General features: G+C 38.6%; 1 protein-coding gene and 1 long non-coding RNA gene across 2 annotated transcripts in view; one reads left to right on the top strand and one right to left on the bottom strand.

Moving 5' to 3' along the window:
• The window catches only part of LOC311616485, a 122,353-nt gene that overhangs the window by 34,630 nt on the left and 67,683 nt on the right, over nt 1-20,040 (bottom strand). The window lies entirely within an intron of this gene.
• The window catches only part of LOC311617358 (kininogen-1-like), a gene marked incomplete at its 5' end in the record, with an annotated part of 49,883 nt that overhangs the window by 16,748 nt on the left and 13,095 nt on the right, over nt 1-20,040 (top strand). Inside the window, 4 exons of the mRNA XM_084873790.1 lie at nt 8,203-8,313; nt 10,011-10,098; nt 14,112-14,284; nt 16,058-16,165. Coding sequence (XP_084729916.1) covers nt 8,203-8,313; nt 10,011-10,098; nt 14,112-14,284; nt 16,058-16,165 — 480 coding nt within the window. The remainder of the gene's footprint in view (nt 1-8,202; nt 8,314-10,010; nt 10,099-14,111; nt 14,285-16,057; nt 16,166-20,040) is intronic.

The raw sequence follows: 20,040 nt of genomic DNA on the forward strand, positions 1-20,040 counted from the left end.
TTTGTTTGTTGTTGTTGTTTTTTTTTGGTGTGATGGTAAATAGGATTGCTTTTTTAGTCTCTCTTCCTGTAAGTTCATTATTGGTGTATAGAAATGCCACAGATTTCATGGCATTAATTTTGTATCCTTTGTACATTGCCAAATTCATTTATTAAGTCTAATAATTTTTTGATGGAGTCTTTAGGATTTTCTACGTACAGTATCATGTCATCTGCAAATAAGGACAGTTTTATTTCTTCTTTCCCAATTTGGATGCCATTTATTTCTTGCTCTTGTCTGATCACAATGGCTAGTACTTACAGCACTATCTTGAGCAGGAGTGCTAAGAGTGGGCATTCCTGTCTTGTTCCTGTTCTTAGGGGAAATGGTTTTAGTTTTTGCCCATTGAGTATGATGTTGGTTGTGGGTTTGTCATATATGGCTTTTATTATTTGAGGTATGATATTTCTATTCCCACCTTGCTGAGAGTTTTTATGAAGATAGGGTGTTGAATTTTGTCAAATGCTTTTTCTGCATCAATTGATATAACTATGTGGTTTTTATCTCTCAATTTGTTTATGTGTTGTATCAGGTTTATTGACTTGCGAATATTGTACCATCCTTGCATTCCCAGGATAAATCTTGGTCATGGTGTGTGATCTCTCTGAGGTACTGCTGGATTCGATTTGCTAGAATTTTGTTGAGGATTTTGGCATCTATATTCATAAGGGATATTGGCCTGCAATTCTCTTTCATTGTGTTATCTTTCTCTGTGTTTTTTTTGTTTGTTTGTTTGTGTGTTTTTTTTGTTTTGTTTTGTTTTTGTATTACTGTGATGCTGGCTTCATAGAAGGAGCTTGGAAGAGTTTCTTCCTCTTGAATTTTTTGGAATAGTTTGAGGAGGATAGGTTTTAGTTCTTCCTTGAATGTTTGGTAAAACAACCCTGTGAAGCCATCTGGCCCTGGGCTTTTGTTTGCTGGAAGCTTTTTGATGAGTGCTTCAATTTCTTCCATAGTTTCCAGCCAATTGAGATTTTTAGAATCTTCCTGAGTGAGCTTTGGAAGGTTGTATTTTTCTAGGAATGTGTCCATTTCCTCCAGGTTGTGTAGTTTGTTAGAATAGAGCTGTTCATAGTATTTTTTAACAATCCTTTGTATTTCTGTGGGGTCTGTTGTTATTTCACGTCTTTCCTTTCTGATTTTGTTTATTTGGGTCCTCTTTCTTTCCTTCTTGGTAAGCCTGGCTAGGGGTTCATCAATCTTGTATATCCTTTCAAAGAACCAGCTCTTGGTTTTGCTGATCTTTTGTATTTATTTATTTATTTATTTATTTATTTATTTATTTATTTGGTTTCTATGTCATTCATTTCTGCTTTAAGCTATTTTTAAAAATATATTTTATTGATTTTTTACAGAGAGGAAGAGAGAGGGATAGAGAGTTAGAAACATCGATGAGAAAGAATCATCGATCAGCTGCCTCCTGCACACCCCCCACTGGAGATGCACCCACAACCAAGGCACATGCCCTTGACCAGAATCTAACTGGGGACCTTTCAGTCCGAAGGCCAACGCTCTCTCCGCTGAGCCAAACCGGTTTCAGCTCTGCTTTAATCTTTATTATGTCCTTCCTTCTGCTCACTATGGGCTTTTCTTGTTGCTCTCTTTCTAGTTGTTTGACTTGTTGTGTTATATGGTTTATTACCATTTTTTCTTGTTTTTTTGAGGTAGGCCTGTAGAGCTATAAACTTCCCTTTCAGTACTGATTTCATTGTATCCCATAGCATTTGCTTTGTTGTGTTATTATTGCCATTAGTCTGCAGAATGTTTTTAATTTCTTATTTGATCTCATTGATCATCCAAACATTGTTTAAGAGCATGCTATTCAGCTACCAAGTGTTTGAGTATTTTGGATTGTTTATATTATAGTTTATTTCTAATATTATGCCATTATGGTCTGAAAAATGCTTCATATGATTTCAATGTTTTTTAATTTGGGGAGACTTTGTTTGTGACCCTATATGTGGGTTTGTTTTGTTTGTTTTTTTAAATGTCCAATGTGCTCTTGAGAAGAACATCTATTCTATGGCTTTGGGGTAAAATGCTCTGAAGCTGTCAATCAGGTCCATTTGACCTACTGTGTCATTTAGAATTGCTGTTACTTTGCTGGTTTTTTTGTCTAGTGGATTTATCCAGTGATGTGAGTGGTGTATTAAAGTCTCCTACTATAATTATATTATTGTCAATCAATCCCTTGATATTTTCCAGGAGTTTTTGTTTGTTTGTTTGTTTGTTTATGTATTTGGGTATTCCTGAATTTGGTGCATATATATTTACCAGAGTATTTCTTCTTGTTGAATTGCTCTCTTCAGTATTACAGTATGTAGTAGCCTTCCTTATCTCTTATAATGGCCTTTACTTTGAGGTCTATTTTATCAGATATAAGTATCACAAACCCAGCTTTTTTCTCATTTCCATTTTCCTGAAAAATGTTTTTCCATCCCTTCACTCTCAGTCTGTGTGAATCCTTTGCTCTGAGGTGGGTCTGTTGTAGACAGCAAATATATGGATCATGTTTTCTTATCCATTCAGCTACCTTATGTCTTTTGATTGATGCATTTAATCCATTTACATTTAATGTTATTATTGACATGTACATGTTTGTTGACATATTTTTCCTTATTGTTTGTGTTTCTTTTTTACTTTCTCTTTCTTCTTTTTACAGCAGTCCCTTTAGCATTTCTTGCATTGCTGGCTTGGTAGTGGTAAACTCTCATAGCCCTATTTTGTCTGTGAAGCTCCTGATTCCACATTCAATTTTGAATGATAGCCTTGCTGGGTATAGTATTCTTGGATTCAGTCCCTTGCTTTGCATCACTTTGTATATGTCATTCCATTCCCTTCTGGCCTGGTATGTTTCTGTTGAGAAATCAGTTGATATTCTAAAGGGAGATCCCTTGTAGATAACTTTCTGTCTCTCTCTGGCAGCCTTTAAGATTCTTACTTTGTTGTTAGTGTTCACCAATTTAATGATGATGTGTTTTGGTGTTGGTCTTTTGGGGTTCAACTTTTTTTGGGCTCTATATACTTCTTCAACTTGCATAGTTTTTCTCTTGCCAATATCAGGGATGTTTTTTGTCATTATTTCTTCAAACCAGTTTTCTATTCTTTGCTTCTCTTCCATGCCTTCTGGTATCCCTAGTATACAAATGTTTCGTTTTGTGTTGTCTCAAAACTCCCTTAGGCTTTCTTCTTGCTTTTTAAGTCTTCTTTCCAGTTGCTGCTGTGTTTGTGTGTTTTTTCCTACCTTGTCTTATAATCCGCTGATGCGGTCCTCAGCCACTTCTAGTCTGCTTTTTAAGCCTTTCAATGTATTCTTTCCTGCAGGTATGTCATTCTTCATCTCCTCTTGGTTTCTTTTCATGTTGGCGACATTTTCATTCAGCTCCTTATAGTTCTCATTGAGCTGTGTGTATTTATCATTCATCCGTTTAAACATCCTTATAACCAATACCCTGAATTATTTCTCTATTAAGTTGTTAGCCTCAAGTTTATTTAACTCCCTTTCTGGTGATTCCTCTTTTCCTTTCCTTTGGGGATTGCCCTTTTGTCTCCCATATTTTCTTATAATGTTTTGATTATAGAGCCAATTGCTTTGCTACCCAGGTTCTTTTGGTGATGCTGCTACTAGTGTAATCTCTCAGGTCTCCTGGGCTTGGTAATCTAGTATAGTTCCTTACTGGAACTATTTGAGTTCTCTTGATGTAGACGTGCGAGCTTGAGAGGTACAATTACAGTGTGTAGAAGTTAGCAATTGTGGAGGGGATTATCCCAATTTTTGCTATCTTGCATCCTAAATTGAAATCATGCTTACTCAGTGGGGACTTACAGTGGCTCCAAGGAACTGTATGTCAGGGTGATGTGGCTCAGGGGGCCGGCTCTCTGGAAAGGCGTGACTGTGTGGCCCAGAGATCTGTAGTTGTTGGGTGGGCAGGCTCAGCTTTTCCTGCTGAACCTGTGGTGGATAGGTGCTTACTCCCAGATGCAGCTCACAGGAGCACTTTTGGTAAGTTTGCCTGTAAGGCACACTGAAGCACTCTGAAGGGCCCTGGCAGTGTAACTGGGTAATTGAGGTGCCTAGCTTCTAAAGATTTTTTTGGGGGGCATTTCCTATGGCCTCAGGAAGTATTCAGATTCTAAGGTGTTAATCAGGGTGGAATCTGGGTGTGGCTATATTGGTTGCCTGGAGACTGGAGGGAAGGGCTATCTCTCAGGAGAAAATGGCAATCTGGAATCAGATGTGCCTCAGCACTCAATGCAATTCCACCTCTTCTGAACCTTCGCCACCTGCTCACCCTAGATTCCACAACTCTGCCCCTTCTATTGCCCTTCATTCATGGGTAAGTGTCTGTATCTGAAAGGTCCTACAAATTAGCTTCAGGGGAGAAAGACACAGGGCCCAGCGGGAGGAGGGAACATGTCTTTACAAGCTCTTTTCTTGCCAGCATTGTGTGGTTGGGCAGCTAGCTCTTCAGGGCTGCCTTTGAGCTCACATCGCAAATCCAGACTCCAAGGTCTAAAATTCACTACCTCCCACATCTGTAGACACTTATCTCACAGTCAGATGTTTTGCCTGTCCTCAGGGACGCGGCTAAGTGCTGTGTAGTTTTTCCTTGACCTTCTGGGCATAGAGATCTGGCAGGTAATATTGCCCAGATCCTTGATTTTATCTTTTTCCAAGAGATCTCTGCCCTTCCCAGCTGCAAACTGTCTCACCAGCTGTGTCTCCTTCGGGCTGGATTCCTCTCATTTCAGCTGCTTTCTCTATTTGCTCCATGACAAGGCTAGGGATACATCAGTCTATTCCACTGCTATTTTGTCTCTCTCCTCTAGTTGGTTTTGAATATTCTTTACCACTAATGGATACACTCAGGTTGAAGATAAATTCTGTCCATATATGTGATTCCAAAAAATTCAACTGGATGCATGAAAACTTTTAGGTTGGTGAGGGTGGAGAGGCGGGAAGGTTTAATTGTGATTTTTGTTGTTATTTATATGAAAATATTCAGAAAGAGAAAAACAAATCAAAATCAAACAACCGTTAGCTTTATTTCTCTTTAAAGTCAATCATCATCTCTTGAAAAAGGAAACATTAAGAAAACCGGGCTTAGCAGACCACTTTTCTCTCCCAGGACATCCCGGGAAGAGTATGCCTGGGTGGCTTTGAAAACAAGCAAATCAGACACAGCACAAGAACACTTAGAGAATGTATGGTATCATGTATCTCTGTAGTAGTTCATTCCACAGGGTGAATGCATATTTGACACACAGCCTATTACATTACTCAGTGATCAGCAAACTCATTAGTCAACAGAGCCAAATATCAACAGTACAATGATTGAAAGTTCTTTTGAGAGCCAAATTGTTTAAACTTAAACTATATAAATAGATACATTGTTATTAACTTAATTAGGGTACTCCTAACCTGGCCTTTGCTAAAAACTCAAGGGGCCAAAGAGCCACATGTGCCTTGAGAGCCACAATTTGTCAACCACTGGCATAACTGATCTGTTTATTATCACATATAGATGTCCAAACATCATTGAGGGAGTGACACCACAGGACATTATAAGTACTTGGTCCCATGGATGCTCATTTTTGCAATGCCCTTGACAACTCAAGACCAATGACCTTACTCATATACTATGCCTCTCTCCACCAACTTTTTCCAACTCCTTTAATTCATTGCAGTCTGTATCTTCCTCCTTTTTGTCCAGTTCAAACAATTCACTTGGGGAACTAAATAACTGATTTTCTTCTTTGTTGTCTTTTTTCCTGAAAGTTGGGGCTCAGTCTTTCACTCTATCCATATAGTGATCTTTGACATTAGAAAAAGCATCAAATTGGATCATATGATTTTCTGCCTAGCCTTAGTCAATACACATGTGGGACTTTTGGACAAAAGTGCACATGTAAACATCTTGCATTCAGCATTGTTGAGCTTTCATCAAAGTTCTTGTGGCTGTTTCACTGATGTAGTATTAGGTAAATATGGAAGCAAAGGCATTCCTCAGGGTTATTTTGAAAAAAAGAAATTCTGGTTCTGTTTTCTAAAAAAATGTAAAAATTCTTCATCTGGATCTATTTATAGATTCAGCTTTCTTCAGCTGCCAGTGTATTATCCATCTTTAGACTAAAAACCTGGAATAACAAATTTTTTGTTTGTTCGAATATGATCCTCTTATACCCTTTCATATTTAGAAAAATTAACATCTTTCTTTGGGGGAAATTCTTGGTTATTCTGCCATAACAGAGTATGTATTAACTTGTAGATTCAGTGGTTTGATCCCTGTTTAATCACGTGCTGATATTCCAAAAGGATTTCTTGCATTTGTGAAAATAAATATGGGACACAAGGGTATATTTCTGTTTTTGTTGTAACCTGTTTTGAAATTAAAAATCTTATGTCAGTCAAAAGAAAACAAATTATTTTTTTTTTAAGGGGGAAGTTTTATTTATTTATTTTTAATATATTTTATTGATTTTACACAGAGAAGAATCGAGAGGGATAGAGAGTTAGAAACATCGATGAGAGAGAAACATTGACCAGCTGCCTCTTGCACCCCCCCCCCCCCCCCACTGGTGATGTGCCCACAACCAAGGTATATGCCCTTGACCGGAATCGAACCTGGGACCTCTCAGTCCGCAGGCCAACGCTCTATCCACTGAGCCAAATTGGTTTTGGCAAAAAATTATATTTAAAGGGAAAAATATCAAAGTTAAAAATCACAAACTTAATAGTTTGTTCAAATGAATCTCACTATGTCTCTGTCTTAGCTTCCTTCAGTGGAAAAAAATCCATCCATTTGACATGATAAAATAAAAACAATAAAAAAGCCCAATGGGCTTTTTGTTTTTGTTTTTGTTTGTTTTTTAAAGTAACTTTGAGCCATTTTGTTTTACAAACTAGTGTAGTCATGGGAGTCCTGGTGCCCTCAGTAATGTTTTATTGCTGTTATTGTCATTGACTGACTGACATCTATGGCAAATGTGTGGTTGTTGGGCTTTTGTTTTGTACAAAAATAGGGTAATACTTCGTACTAAAATGTCCATAGAATCACTATCACCTACTGCTTTGTAAAAATCTGAGATCTGAAAGGAACCGCTGAACTGTGGCATTTGACTCCATCTACTCCCAGATGCAAATACTCTGAGAGAGCATTGCCCCAGTGGTCAGGAGAACCAGGTCTGGGTTGGCTTTGCCTTTCCAAGATGGGAGGCTGCCTAAGCTCTGCTCTCTCTCCTTTGGCCTCCCTTCTCTCACCTGCAAAGTGAGTGACAAGGCCACATCACCTCTCAGGTCTCTTGCTGCTCCAACATGCCAGGATTTTGCATCTAATAGCTCATCTCACTCAGAACCTTTAGGATTTAAAGTTTTATTTATTATGGCATGTTAGAAAAAAAATAGAAAACAGCCCCAACTGGTTGGCTCAGTGGATAGAGTGTCAGCCTGCGGACTGAAGGGTCCGGGTTCGATTCCGGTCAAGGGCATGTACCTTGGTTGTGGGTGCATCCCCAGTGCGGGATGTACAGGAGGGAGCTGATCGATGTTTCTCTCTCATTGATGTTTCTAGCTCTCTATCCTTCTCTCTTCCTCTCTGTAAAAACCAATAAAATATATATTTTTTAAAAATAGGAAACAAACCAAACCAAATAAGGTTACTAAAATTACCCATAATTAATCTCATCATCCAGAGATACCTGTTAACATTTTTTTTCAAAAAATTAAGAAAGTACTCTTGTTTATTGGTTTGTTTTTTAATTGTAAAAGTAATATATATTTGTTTAAAAAAATACTTAGACAATTTAGGAATGTTTCTTTAAAGAAGAAAGTATCTTTTACTCTACACCCACCACTTAGAGCAACATGTTAACAGCTTTGCTCATAACTTTTCAGGCTTTTAAAACCATATACGTGCATGTACATTGCTTTCTACAAAAATAGGGTAATACTTCGTAAACTACTTTATTACTTGAAAATACAAGTTTATAAATTTATTATGAACATTCTTACAACTACTTATAACTTTTAGTATATTTAATAAATGATTTGCTCTTGTTGAATTATATCAATATCAAATATTCATAACTGTACCAGATCCTTCTCTAATGGTCTGCTGTTGTCAGTTGAATGAGCCTTAGGTAACTTTGATTGCTTTTTTCCAGGTAGACCATGACGTATTTTATTCTGTCAAGTACGAAGTGAAGGAAGGCAACTGTTCTGTTCAAAGTGGCAAACCCTGGAAGGAGTGTGACTACAAAGAATCTGAGCAAGCTGTAAGTGTGATGGTTCGGAGCTTCCAGTTTTCTCAATGGAGACTGCCAAATTATTCTATTAGTGCTGGGGGTGATGAGTACTGTTTATTGTTTGTGCACATAAACTCTCAAGTGTGTAGAAAGGTCAAATGGTTGATGTCTATGTTCTTGCATAGACAGGGCATGAGAGGCCAGCCATGGGATGTGGAGAAAGCTCTCCCGTGAAGAGGGATTCCTATGACCAACTGGGTGCTTTGTTTGTGCAGACCTGAGTTGGAATTCTACTCTGCCTCTAATTAGCTGACCACTTTTAACCCCAGGAAGAGGGAGGTGAAATTGACCTAAATTGGAAGATGAAAGGACATACATATGAAAAGATCTTGTTTTATTAACAAGGTCTCTTAACCAAATGCCTAACATCTGCTTGCCATACCACAGCTGGTTATTAGGCCTTACCTAAGGGAGCTAACAGCCAGTATCTGCCAGAAAGCAATCCACTCTTTCCAGAGTCCATGGACTCACCTCTTTAATGTGTCAAAATGTAATTAATGGCAATGGGGTGTCCACTGGTGGGAAGTGAGGGATTCCTTTTTCCACTGGACATTGGGGAACTGGTCCTCACGATATCTTGAGAAAAAGGATTTTCTAAGAGTCACACAGGAAGATGAGAGATCTTTATTTGTGTGGAATTACACATCTGCATTTCTAAAGTGCCATTTCCCTTAAACCAGTTGTAAAAGAGGAGCAGCTGGGGATTCAGAGAGCCAAAAGCCAAACCAATGTGCCAAGTTTCCATTCCATGGTGGAGCTGGGTCAGGCAAAGCATCAGGCTATGGGCCATCCATCAGTCCATTGTATGAGTGTTTGGAAAGGGGGGGAGGGGGGTTTTATGGCTGGGGGCCATAAGGGAGCATGCAGGGAAGTGTGCAAGAGAGAGAACTTTGTTTAGGAGTTTAATATCTGAAATCTTCCCATGCTTGCATTGGCCATACCAACTATGTTCCCAGGTGTGAGTGACAGAGAAGAACCTTCCCTACATCACCCAGACTTTACTGGGCCTGTGTCTATTTGGCCTTCCCATTGCTCCTTTTCTGTGAATAACTGGGTATTACCATGGTATCAAAAACTCCACATCCTCTGTACAGTTGAACCCTGGAGTTGAACCTTTTTTTTTAAATATATTTTAAAGATTTTTTTACAGAGAGGAAGGGAGAGAGATAGAGAGCTAGAAACATCGATGAGAGAGAATCATCGACCAGCTGCCTCTTGCACACCCCCTACCGGGGATGTGCCCACAACCAAAGTACATGCCTCTGACCGGAATTGAACCTGGGACTTTTCAGTCCACAGACCAATGCTCTACCACTGAGCCAAACCGGTTTTGGCTGAAGTTGAACCTTAAGAAGAGAGTCTGGCAGGCTAGTTTTAGGGCATTGTGTTCACCTTGGTGAAAAAGAAATATGTCCAGTGCTCCAAACATAACATTATTTTAAATCTCACTATCTACACTGCCTCTCCTCAGGACATCTCATGAATATCAATGACTTGTAAATAATAATGATTAGGCTACAAAATCATTTCATTCTTGTGTCTCAAAACTCTGTTAGAAAAGAATCTCAAGTTTTAAACAAGAAAAATGCCATACTTAGCAACAGCACTAGGTACACTTCTCCATCTGAAAGATTAAAATAAATGGTCTCCTTTTTCTTTCTTTCTAGGCCACAGGAGAATGCACGGCCACCATAAGGAGGAGGCATCGGGATAGGGATTTCTCCGTGACAACTCAGACCTGCCACGTTACTCCAGGTAGCTGATATATAGGGTGGCACTGCCCAGGAGCATAAACTGGACAAAGCCCCTTCCCAGAGGGAAGTGGGTGGCTGCACAAGGCCATTTGCAGCCTTGGTGGGGGTTGGGGTCTGTGGTGACAGAGTCCTGAGGTGGGGCCAGGCTCCTGCCAATCATCCCCTGGACTCTCCCTGGTCAGCAGCTCTCAATTAGGGGTGTGCAAATGCTCTGAGAAAGGACTAGAAAACATGCCACATGCTTCAATTACAGGGGTGTCCTACAGCCAGAAAAGCATAGGATTTGAGGTCAGATCCGGCCTGCAATCCTTCAAAAGCTCTTCACCTTTTTTATTCCCCTTTTCCTGAAAATGGAATCACAGTAATTCTCACTGCAGAGGATTATTGAAGATTGAAACTAGATGGCAGGCTTGAAGTTTCAAGCATAAGTATGTAATCATCATCAGAATAAAAGTAATCATAGCTGACATTTATTGAGCACTTATTGCTAGCTACAGTGCTAATTGTTTTACATATGTTGATTTATTTAATCCTCACAACAATTCTATAAGGCAAGTGTTAATGCTCTCATTTACAAATGAGGAAACCCAGGCCCAGCACAGTTAAATATCTTCCCCAGTATCCTATAGCTATCAATTAATAGAGTTGATATACTAGACCTTGTAAAAATGGAGCCACTTATGCAGAGATAACCACTATTAGCTCCTGCCCTCTGGTGGCACGGTGGCTGGGTGCAGAAGAATGGGCACATATAGGGAATGTTAATCACAAAAGCCAACCCAGAACTGGCCTTTTGCAAGATAGGGTTTTAGTATAGCAGACTCAAGAATAGCATCCTCAGCGACACTTCTGAACATCAATGGAGGAGCAATTTTGTGTCTTGGCCTTAGTCATCCATAAGGAAAACTATATTTCTTGAGTTTCAGCTCTTGCAAGAAGTGGCATTCAAAGAAAAGCAGTTGAAAACAGAAAAGAAATCACAATTTTTTAAAAAAGGTTGGAATTGTTTTTTATTACTTAGTCTAAGAACTTTATCTCATAAGCAAATTTTCACATAATGCAGAACACTGCACTTATATACTAGGAGAGAAAAAGCTCTTTGCCACACCTTATTGTTCTGCAATTACTACTAGGTCGACACTTCCTCGTCTGAAACCTATTTGGCCAAATAATCTTTAAAAAAAAATTTTAAATCCTCCCTAGAAATGTTGGAGCAGGATGAAAAATCATTCCTTCTGGCAAAAATGAATTTGCATCTTTCCCTACTCCTCTCACCCTCAAAAGACTCTCCATCTCTCCTTTACCCTAGTCACAGCTGCCCTTGAGGTCAGCAAATAAGCTTCTGCTCTCTACTCTCTTTCCCCTCTCCCTTCTGTGTTCATCAGTCTTTTGTCCTCCCATCAGTAATTCTCTCTCCTTTCCCACGTAAATCCCCTCCAGTTTGTTAACTTTGCCCACTGTCCTGATGCAACATAACATCTGCAATGGGACAGCAGTGAGGAAAGCTATAAATAGTCACCCAGAAAATCTTTTTTTCTGACACACATGCTTATGGAGTGAGTGAGTGCCAAGAAACAGATGCAAGAAGAGTTGTGTTCACCTACTTGTAACTGAGGGACACTGCTGTAGAACACTGTTGCTCATGCTTCTGTTTGGGTCCTACACACTTGGACAGTCAGAGCCCAAGGCAAATGGGCCCAAGAAGCCTCCATGACTTCACCTCTACAGCATGTGCCTCTACTGACCAGCAGGCTAAAGCTATCTATTATAAACATAACTTAATCCAAGCTCGCTCCTGTTTCAATATTTTACATTATTTTATTAACACCCCGTCAGTGGCAACCCATCCTTACTGCCAACCACTCTTCATTCACTTCAGTGGGTCTATGCACACACTGAAATTATATTGAGAACTTTGTGAATACCGGCATTTTCCTGGAGATGGCGCCATAGTTCTCATCAGGTTCACCAAGGAGCCCATGACCCTTGCAATATAGTTCATAACCCCTGGCCTCTGCAGAATGGCCTGGGCTCCACAGCAAAAGACTCACTCTACTAATTGTCCAGACCTCAATCATCAGTCCCTGCCTCCCACTTTAAACCAGGTAAAAGTGCCGAAACCGGTTTGGCTCAGTGGTAGAGCATTGGTCTGCGGACTGAAAGGTCCCAGGTTCGATTCCGGTCAAGGGCATGTATGTTGGCTGCGGGCACATCCCTGGTGGGGGATGTGCAGGAGGCGGCTGGTCGATGTTTCTCTCTCATCGACGTTTCTAGCTCTCTATCTCTCTCCCTTCCTCTCTGTAAAAATCAATAAAATATATTAAAAAAAACAACAACAAAAAAAAAAAACAGGTAAAAGTATACACCACATCCCACATGCTGCCCTGACTCATCCTTCTTTCTTGAGAGCCATTCCTCCCTTTGCTCCTTCTTCTCACACTCACACTTTATGTTGCCCAATTGACCTTGACCACATTACACCCTTCTTAGCTCAAGCATCTTCTCCTCAAAAAAGTCTTTCTAGAGCTCACTCTGGCCTCCTGCCTTTCCAAGCTCTTGCTGATTATTTTGAAATATCCATTTGCAGTTCAGTCCCTCCCACTCAACTTTGCCCAACACCTTCATCACTGTAGGGCTGACCAGCAGCACCTGAAAGATGTATGAACAGATTACTCAGACACAGTTTAATGGTGAAAGACAGGACAAAGGGGCTCCTGGCTCTGCATTGCCTGCCTTGTTAGCCTTTTATTGCATTTTTTATCTTTAGATATAATCAGTAGAATGAATAATTTTGGGAGGACACATGTGTTTACCCTGTCCTCTAGGCAAGAGCATCCAGGGATTAAGCATAAAGATTCCAGTAAACACCTGGGGTCTGTATGTAATCAGACTTGTTTGGAAAAGTCAAGGCATAATTAGGGGCACTGCCTTTGACATTCCCTATGTCTCCACTAAGTCAGAATTCTGATAAATAGGGCAGGCGGCCTTCCACACACATTCCTTTTATCAGAATGTCCTCCTTACAACTTTCCAACCAAGTCTCCTATGCTCCCCAACACACCACAGTGGCCATAACTAACAAGTTAACATAACCCACACAGTCTAGCCGAGCACCTGACATATTATTACAGCAGGAGAAAAATATGTACATGTTTGTTGAAATGAATTGATACAAAGCATATTATATCCTAATGACTCTTCAAGAATTTTAATCAACAAACATTAAAAAAAAAAAGTAATATTATATCTATAGCATTTTACTATTTTATAAGAGGATAAATTAATGTATTATTTCTATAATTTACAATTATTTTTTTAAATATAGTTTCATTGATTTTAGAGAGGAAGGGAAAGGGACAGAGATAGAAACATCAATGATTAGTGAGAAGCATTGATTGTCCTCCTCATGCACACCCCCCACTGGGGATCAAGCCCCCAACTCAGACATATTCCTTGACCAGAATTGAACTCAGGTCCCTTCGTAATGCAGGCCAACAGTCTATCCACTGAGCCAAGTCAGTTATGGCACTACAATAATTTTTAAATAATTTTAAAATAATTATACACAATAGTATGCACATAAATTGTTTCTAAATTAATATTAGATTTTTTCCATTCTGAAAAATGCAGTTCTGCTGAAACCGGGTTGGCTCAGTGGATAGAGTGTCAGCATAGAGACTGAAAAGTCCCGGGTTTGATTCCAGTCAAGGGCATGTACCTTGGTTGCAGGCACATCCCTGGTAGGGGCTGTGCAGGAGGCAGCTGGTCGATGTCTCTCTCATCAATGCTTCTAGCTCTCTATCCCTCTCCCTTCCTCTCTGTAAAATAATCAATAAAAAAAAATATTTTGTTTAGAAAGCAATCCTGTGTTCCCTTTTTCTAATACATAATAGAATTTACTAGCAAGTCTGCTGACCATAGTCTTCAAAATTATCTTACTTATTTAGGGCCATGTATCTGAATGTGGGTTTTGCTCATTAACACTGCCCTTTTGTCTACTTTTTCTTTGTCAAGCCGAGGGCGCTGTGGTGACCTACGAGTATGAATGCCATGGCTGCGTGTACCCCATAGCAACAGTCCCCCATGACTTGGACCATGTTCTGAGACATGCCATTCAACATTTTAACAACCACACTGATCATTCCCACCTCTTTGCTGTGAAAGAAGTAAAAAAGTCAGAGAGACAGGTTTGTGCTTTAGTTTTCATTTCTCACAGTATTGTTAAAATTTGTTGGATCTTTATGTTTAGGGTTTCATTGCCTAAAATAAACCATTGGTCAATAGAAAGCCTATGATTCCATGACCGGTGGTGAGGCAGCTCTTTTTGTCCTCATCTGACTGGCATAGGAGGTAAAGATATTTCTCTTGAGTAAAAGTGATTCAGAAACTGCAATATATAAAGGGGAAAAGTGTGGCTAATCAGACCCTTTGCTCTACGGTGGGTTTTAATGAATGGGTAGTCAGAAATACATGTTTTTCTGAGAGATGGTCAGATGAAAAGATCAGTCTAGCCTTAAGGTTTTGAGAAAATTACATTATCACTTAGCTATCATGAGTCAAACATGGCTCAAAAATATTAAATGGTAACCCAAACAGGTGGCACGGCTTTCTGAGAACTCTCTAAATTATAGTTTTCATATCATTAAAAAAAATGAAATACTTGGAAATCTGGCCTTTTCATTGACCCACTTTACTAAGTCTTTACTGACTGTTGACTGGGTCATAATTTCAGTGTCTAATTATGAGGGACTCACTTTAGTCAGTAACAGTCCCTGCTTTCAATAGACCACCCATCTTGCCTTCATGCAAGAGCTTGTCCTACTCAATTATGTTCATAGAAGCTATCAGGGTGGGACTAGCCTAAGATAAAGCAGCAAAAAAAGTACTGCCTTACTGTCTGGGAACCTGAGAACTTATCTAGCTCCAAGGTTTTTTTAAACGTCTGAAAGAATATTATTAATATTTTACAAAATTCAAAAGGACATTATTTTTCTGTTGCCTGGGAGAGAAAATGTTGCTAGGTTCTACTTAAGGAAATTCAGTAATTCCACCTATATATTGCTTTTTTATTTTCAGATTAAATGCCCGGTTCATGAAATTCGTGCATGGGAGGGGGAGGGTCCAGGTCCCCTCAGCCCAGCCTGCACTCTCTCCAATCCAAAATCCCTTGGGGGATGTCCGACTGATGGTTTAGGTCCAATCCCATGTATCTGTCCAAAACTGGCAGTCAGACATCCCTCTCACAATCCTGGATTACTGGCTCCTATCCGTCCACCTGCCTGCCTGCCTGATTGCCCCTAACTGCCTTCCTCCCTCCTCCTCCCCCCCAGCAAGCCTGATCACCCTTAACTACTTTTGCCTGCTGGTCTGACCACCCATCACTGCCCACCTCTGGTCTGATCACCCCTAACTGCCTCTGCTTGCTGGCCTGATTGCCCCCAACAGTCCTTCCCACTGACCTAGTTGCCCCTAACTGCCCTGCCCCACGACCTGGTCACCCCTAATTGCCAGCCCCACCAGCCTGATCACTCCTAACTGCCCTCCTCCGCTGGCCTGGTTGCCCCTAACTGCTCCTCCCTGCTGGCCTGGTCACTCCCAGCTGGCCTCCTGCCAGCCTGAAAGCCCCATGCAGACTGCTTGCTCAGTCGTTTGGTCATCCTTCACTAACCCCCCTGCCAACCTGGTCACCCCACACAGCCTGTTCAGTCAACTGTACAATTGTTTCAGTTGCCATGGTCATTTAGGCTTTTATATATATATAGATTTATCGGAGTGTGTGTGTGTTGAGGAGTGTGAGAGTCATAAAGTGCTTAATACTTATTCAATCATGACATTTGCCTAGCAATAATAGTTTACATGTTTGAGTACTTTAAATATGCCAGGCAATATTCTAAGTTCCTCATAACACAGTGAATAATGTTTAAACTGCCCTTTAACTACTCAATTCAACATTGTTTCAGATGGAGTCCGGATGGAATTATGAAGTTACTTACTTAATTGAGCAAACTAATTGTTCCAAGGAGAATTTTAAAGTCTTAACCCAAGACTGCAAGGCCCTTCCCAATGGTGTAAGTAGGCAAAAATTGAATTATAAAGTTATTAGCATTTGGTATCCAGTATTTACAGGTGTGGGAATACTCAGATACCTAGGAAGACTTGGTCACTAAGATTTTAGATGACGTGCATGAATTCACAGCCACATTCTCCATGTCACTAGTCAAGCTGCCTTACTTACCAAGCTCTGTACATCTAGCAATAAGCATTTGCATATATAACCAGTGCCTGATATAAAATGATGCCCTATCAAGTTTGTCCGTTCATGTCTTCACATTTTCCTGTCTCCTATCCTGCCCCACCTCTAAGGTCCTTCCCGGTGCTCCTGAGCTCTGCCCAAGACACTCCTTAACTTCAAACTTGCCTTTGCTTATTTTATTCTCTCCCCTCCCCTTTCCTCCCCTTTTTAATAACAATCCTGAGCCTACATCACTTTATCAGAACCAAAGTTATGTTACAAGAGTGTATCACCAGGTAGCAGTAGTTAGTGCATGTGCAGATACCTAAGACACAATGACCATCTCAGGGACATTTGCATTTTAGCAGAAAACTACTTAAAACAGGTGATTGCTTCAAGCCCTTAGTCTGTTACTCTACTTCTACAATTCCATTGTGAGGGAAGAAAATGAAAAACCCAGACAGTAAGATATTAATTTTAGCATTATTATTAGAAAAACTTTGGAAATGTTTTCAACATTAGGGAATGTTTAAATAAATTACAGTGTATCCATACAGTAGAATATATGCAGTCCTTGAATGTTTACAGATTTTTTTAGTGACTTAGTAAAATGGTTATAACATGGTAAGTTAAATATATATATATAAGTGTAAATACATATTCATTTAATATATAAAGTAAATGTAAATATCAAAAGTGATAGAGGGGTCCTGGCTGGTTTGGTTCAGTGAATAGAACATCGGACTGCAGACAAAAGGGATCTAGGTTCAATTCAGTTAAAGGCACATGCTCAGGTTGTGGTCTTGATCCCTAGTAGGGGGTGTTCAGGAGGGAGCCAATCAACGAGTCTCTCTCATCATTGATGTTTCTATGTCTCTCTCCCTTTCCCTTCCTCTCTGAAATCAAGAAAAATATATTTAAATTAATTTAAGAAGAGTTGATATGTGTAATATATTTTATCTTTTCAGTCAAGAACTTGGCATACATCTATACTTAGTCAAGTTTTATTTTAAACTTCTAAAAGTTGTGTGAATCTATATATTTATATATCCAGAACGTTGCTCACTGAAGTTATTTCTAGGTTTTGTAAGCATGTTTTTTTATTTGTTTATTTTTGATTATTGCTCTGAAGAATTAAACTTTTAATATTATTTTTATTTAAATGTATCAATTTAGATATATTTACCTTATATTCTGCAAGTGAGCTCTGATTAACTCTAACAGCTCTGCATTCTTTCTTTTGATTGTTCTATGTGTAAAATAAGGTATTATTTTATCTCCTTTTTTCCAATGCTCAAGTTTTGTTCTGTGTCTCAATGAATTGAGGAAACTTCCAGACATATTCCACACATATTTGTGTTTCACTCTTGATTTTATTGGAAACATCTCTAGAATTTTGTCATTTATAATATTTGCTATGGGTTCCAAGTAGGCATTCATATTAAAGAAGCATCTTTACATCCTTACATTCCTGCTTTTAAAGAACTTCGTTTGGTTTTTTAGTAAGAAATTGGTGTTACAGACTTATAGATATAGAGAAAAAAACTGACAGCTCTCAGAGGGGAGACAACTCGCGGGGTTAGGTGAGAAAGTTGAAAGAATTAAGCAAAAAAACAAAATCCCAAAAACTCACAGACAGATTACCAGAGAGAAAGGGGTTGGGGGAAAGTAGAAGAAAATAAAAGGGGGATAAGTGATGACAGAAGGAGACTTGACTTTGGGTAGTAAACACTCACTGCAGTATACAGATGACATATTATAGAATTGTACACTTGAAACTTATATATTTAACCAAGGTCACACCTACAAATTTTTTTAATTTAAGAAAAAAAAAAGAAATTTGTGTTAGAATTTAACAAATGCTTTAAATATGTATTCAAATATCATGTTATGTATTTCTAATTTAATCTGTTACGTTGTTTTGACAACTTTTTAATAATAACCTCTAGATTCATAAACTCTATTTGCCTAGTGTTAATTATTCTTTAAATGTGCATTTGGATTTTATTTTTAGTTTAAGAAATCTACATCTTTATAAGCGCAAGTGGTTTGATAGTTTTCTTAGTGTGTTTGTGTGTATATCCTATTTTTTCAGGTTTTGGTGTTCAGATTATAGTTTTCTAGAATGAATTGGATATGTGTTACATGCAGTTGAGTCAGCTCTGACTCCTCGTGACCCTATGAATGAGTGATGGCCACACTGTCATTACCCGAACAGCTCTGTTGAGCACCTGTAGACTCATTTCTGTGGCTTCTCTTATGGAATCGTCAGTCCATGTCATATTTGGTCTTCCTCTTTTCCTGGTGCCTTCTATTTTGTAGTTAGATGGTTAGCCACTATTTTTTGACTTGGGTAGTGTGCCACTATTTTCTATATTCAGAAACAGTTTACATAGCAAAGAACTAAATGTTTCTTTAATTTTAAAAAATTATTTATCTGTAAAACATCTATGTTGTTTGAAGGTGAGAAAAGGAATGGAAGTTGAGAGTAATGATAGTATTCTCTGTTCTTCAGTTACTGGTCCATTTAAAGTTGTTCTTGTGTTTAAGATAGTGTTGGTTATTTATAGTTTTCCAGAAAAGAGTCCATTTTGTTGGGATTTAAAGTAGCATTCACTTGTTCATAATTATTCTCTTATACTTTTAGAATCTTTTTACCTTTGCTATGATGCTTTTTTTTTTTTTTGCATTTGATTTTTTTTCTTATCCCAAGAATGACCATTTAGATTTATTACTGATGCTAGTGGTTTCTGTTTTCTAGTTCATCAGTTTTGCTTTATTGTTTCTGCCTTTTCTGTTTTGTTTAAGGCTATTTATTATTCTTTTCCTTTTCTAACTTTCTGATATAAATAAACTCGGTTTGAGGTTGTTTTGTTTGTTTCTTGCCTCTTTTTCTTTAAATTGCAAAAGCATATAAAGCCATGAGTATAATTTCAAGTGCGGCTCTGTCAACATTCTGTAAAATTCTCAGTTTTCTTGTTTTGTTTTTTATATTTTTCCTTATCCAAATAAGACCCTGACTATTTAGGCAAATGTGTTTAGATTTCCAAGTAGATAGTTTCTTGTTTATTTGTTTAAATATATTTTTAGAAATCTTCTTCCTTTGGTGCTGAGATCAAAGGACATTGTAAGTATTCTTTCATTTTGGAAATATATTGAGCCTTTCTTGTAACCTAACATAAAAGCAATTCAGCCCTAACCAGTTTGGCTCAGTGGCTAGAGCATCAGCCTACAGACTGAAGGTTCCCAATTTCCATTCTGGTCAAGGGCATGTACCTTGGTTGCTGGAACATCCCCAATAGGTAGTGTGCAGGAAGCAGCTGATCGATGTTTCTCTCTCATCAATGTTCCTAACTTTCTATCCCTCTCTGTTCCTGTCTGTAAAAACATCAATAAAAAATATATTTTAAAAAAACAATTCAAAATATCTGTGTCAGAGTTATAAATATATCATTTAAGTCATATAGGTCATACCACCTAAATACTTTTTTATTATTTTATTCATTTTTATTATGTTATTTTTTTTGTCCAGTTGGTCTACCTTAAATATATAGTTGTATATAAAATTTCTCCACCACCATTATTTTAATCTATTTCTCACATATAATCTAATTTCTGTCTTCTGTATTTTAACTCCATGCTTCTAGACTATATCTTTTTTTATTAAATTATTATCTGTGTACATATTTTAACATTTTCCCCCCCACTATA

Source organism: Pipistrellus hanaki (genome assembly GCF_964339955.1).
Source record: "Pipistrellus hanaki genome assembly, chromosome: 2".
NCBI classification, from domain to species: Eukaryota; Metazoa; Chordata; class Mammalia; order Chiroptera; family Vespertilionidae; genus Pipistrellus; species Pipistrellus hanaki.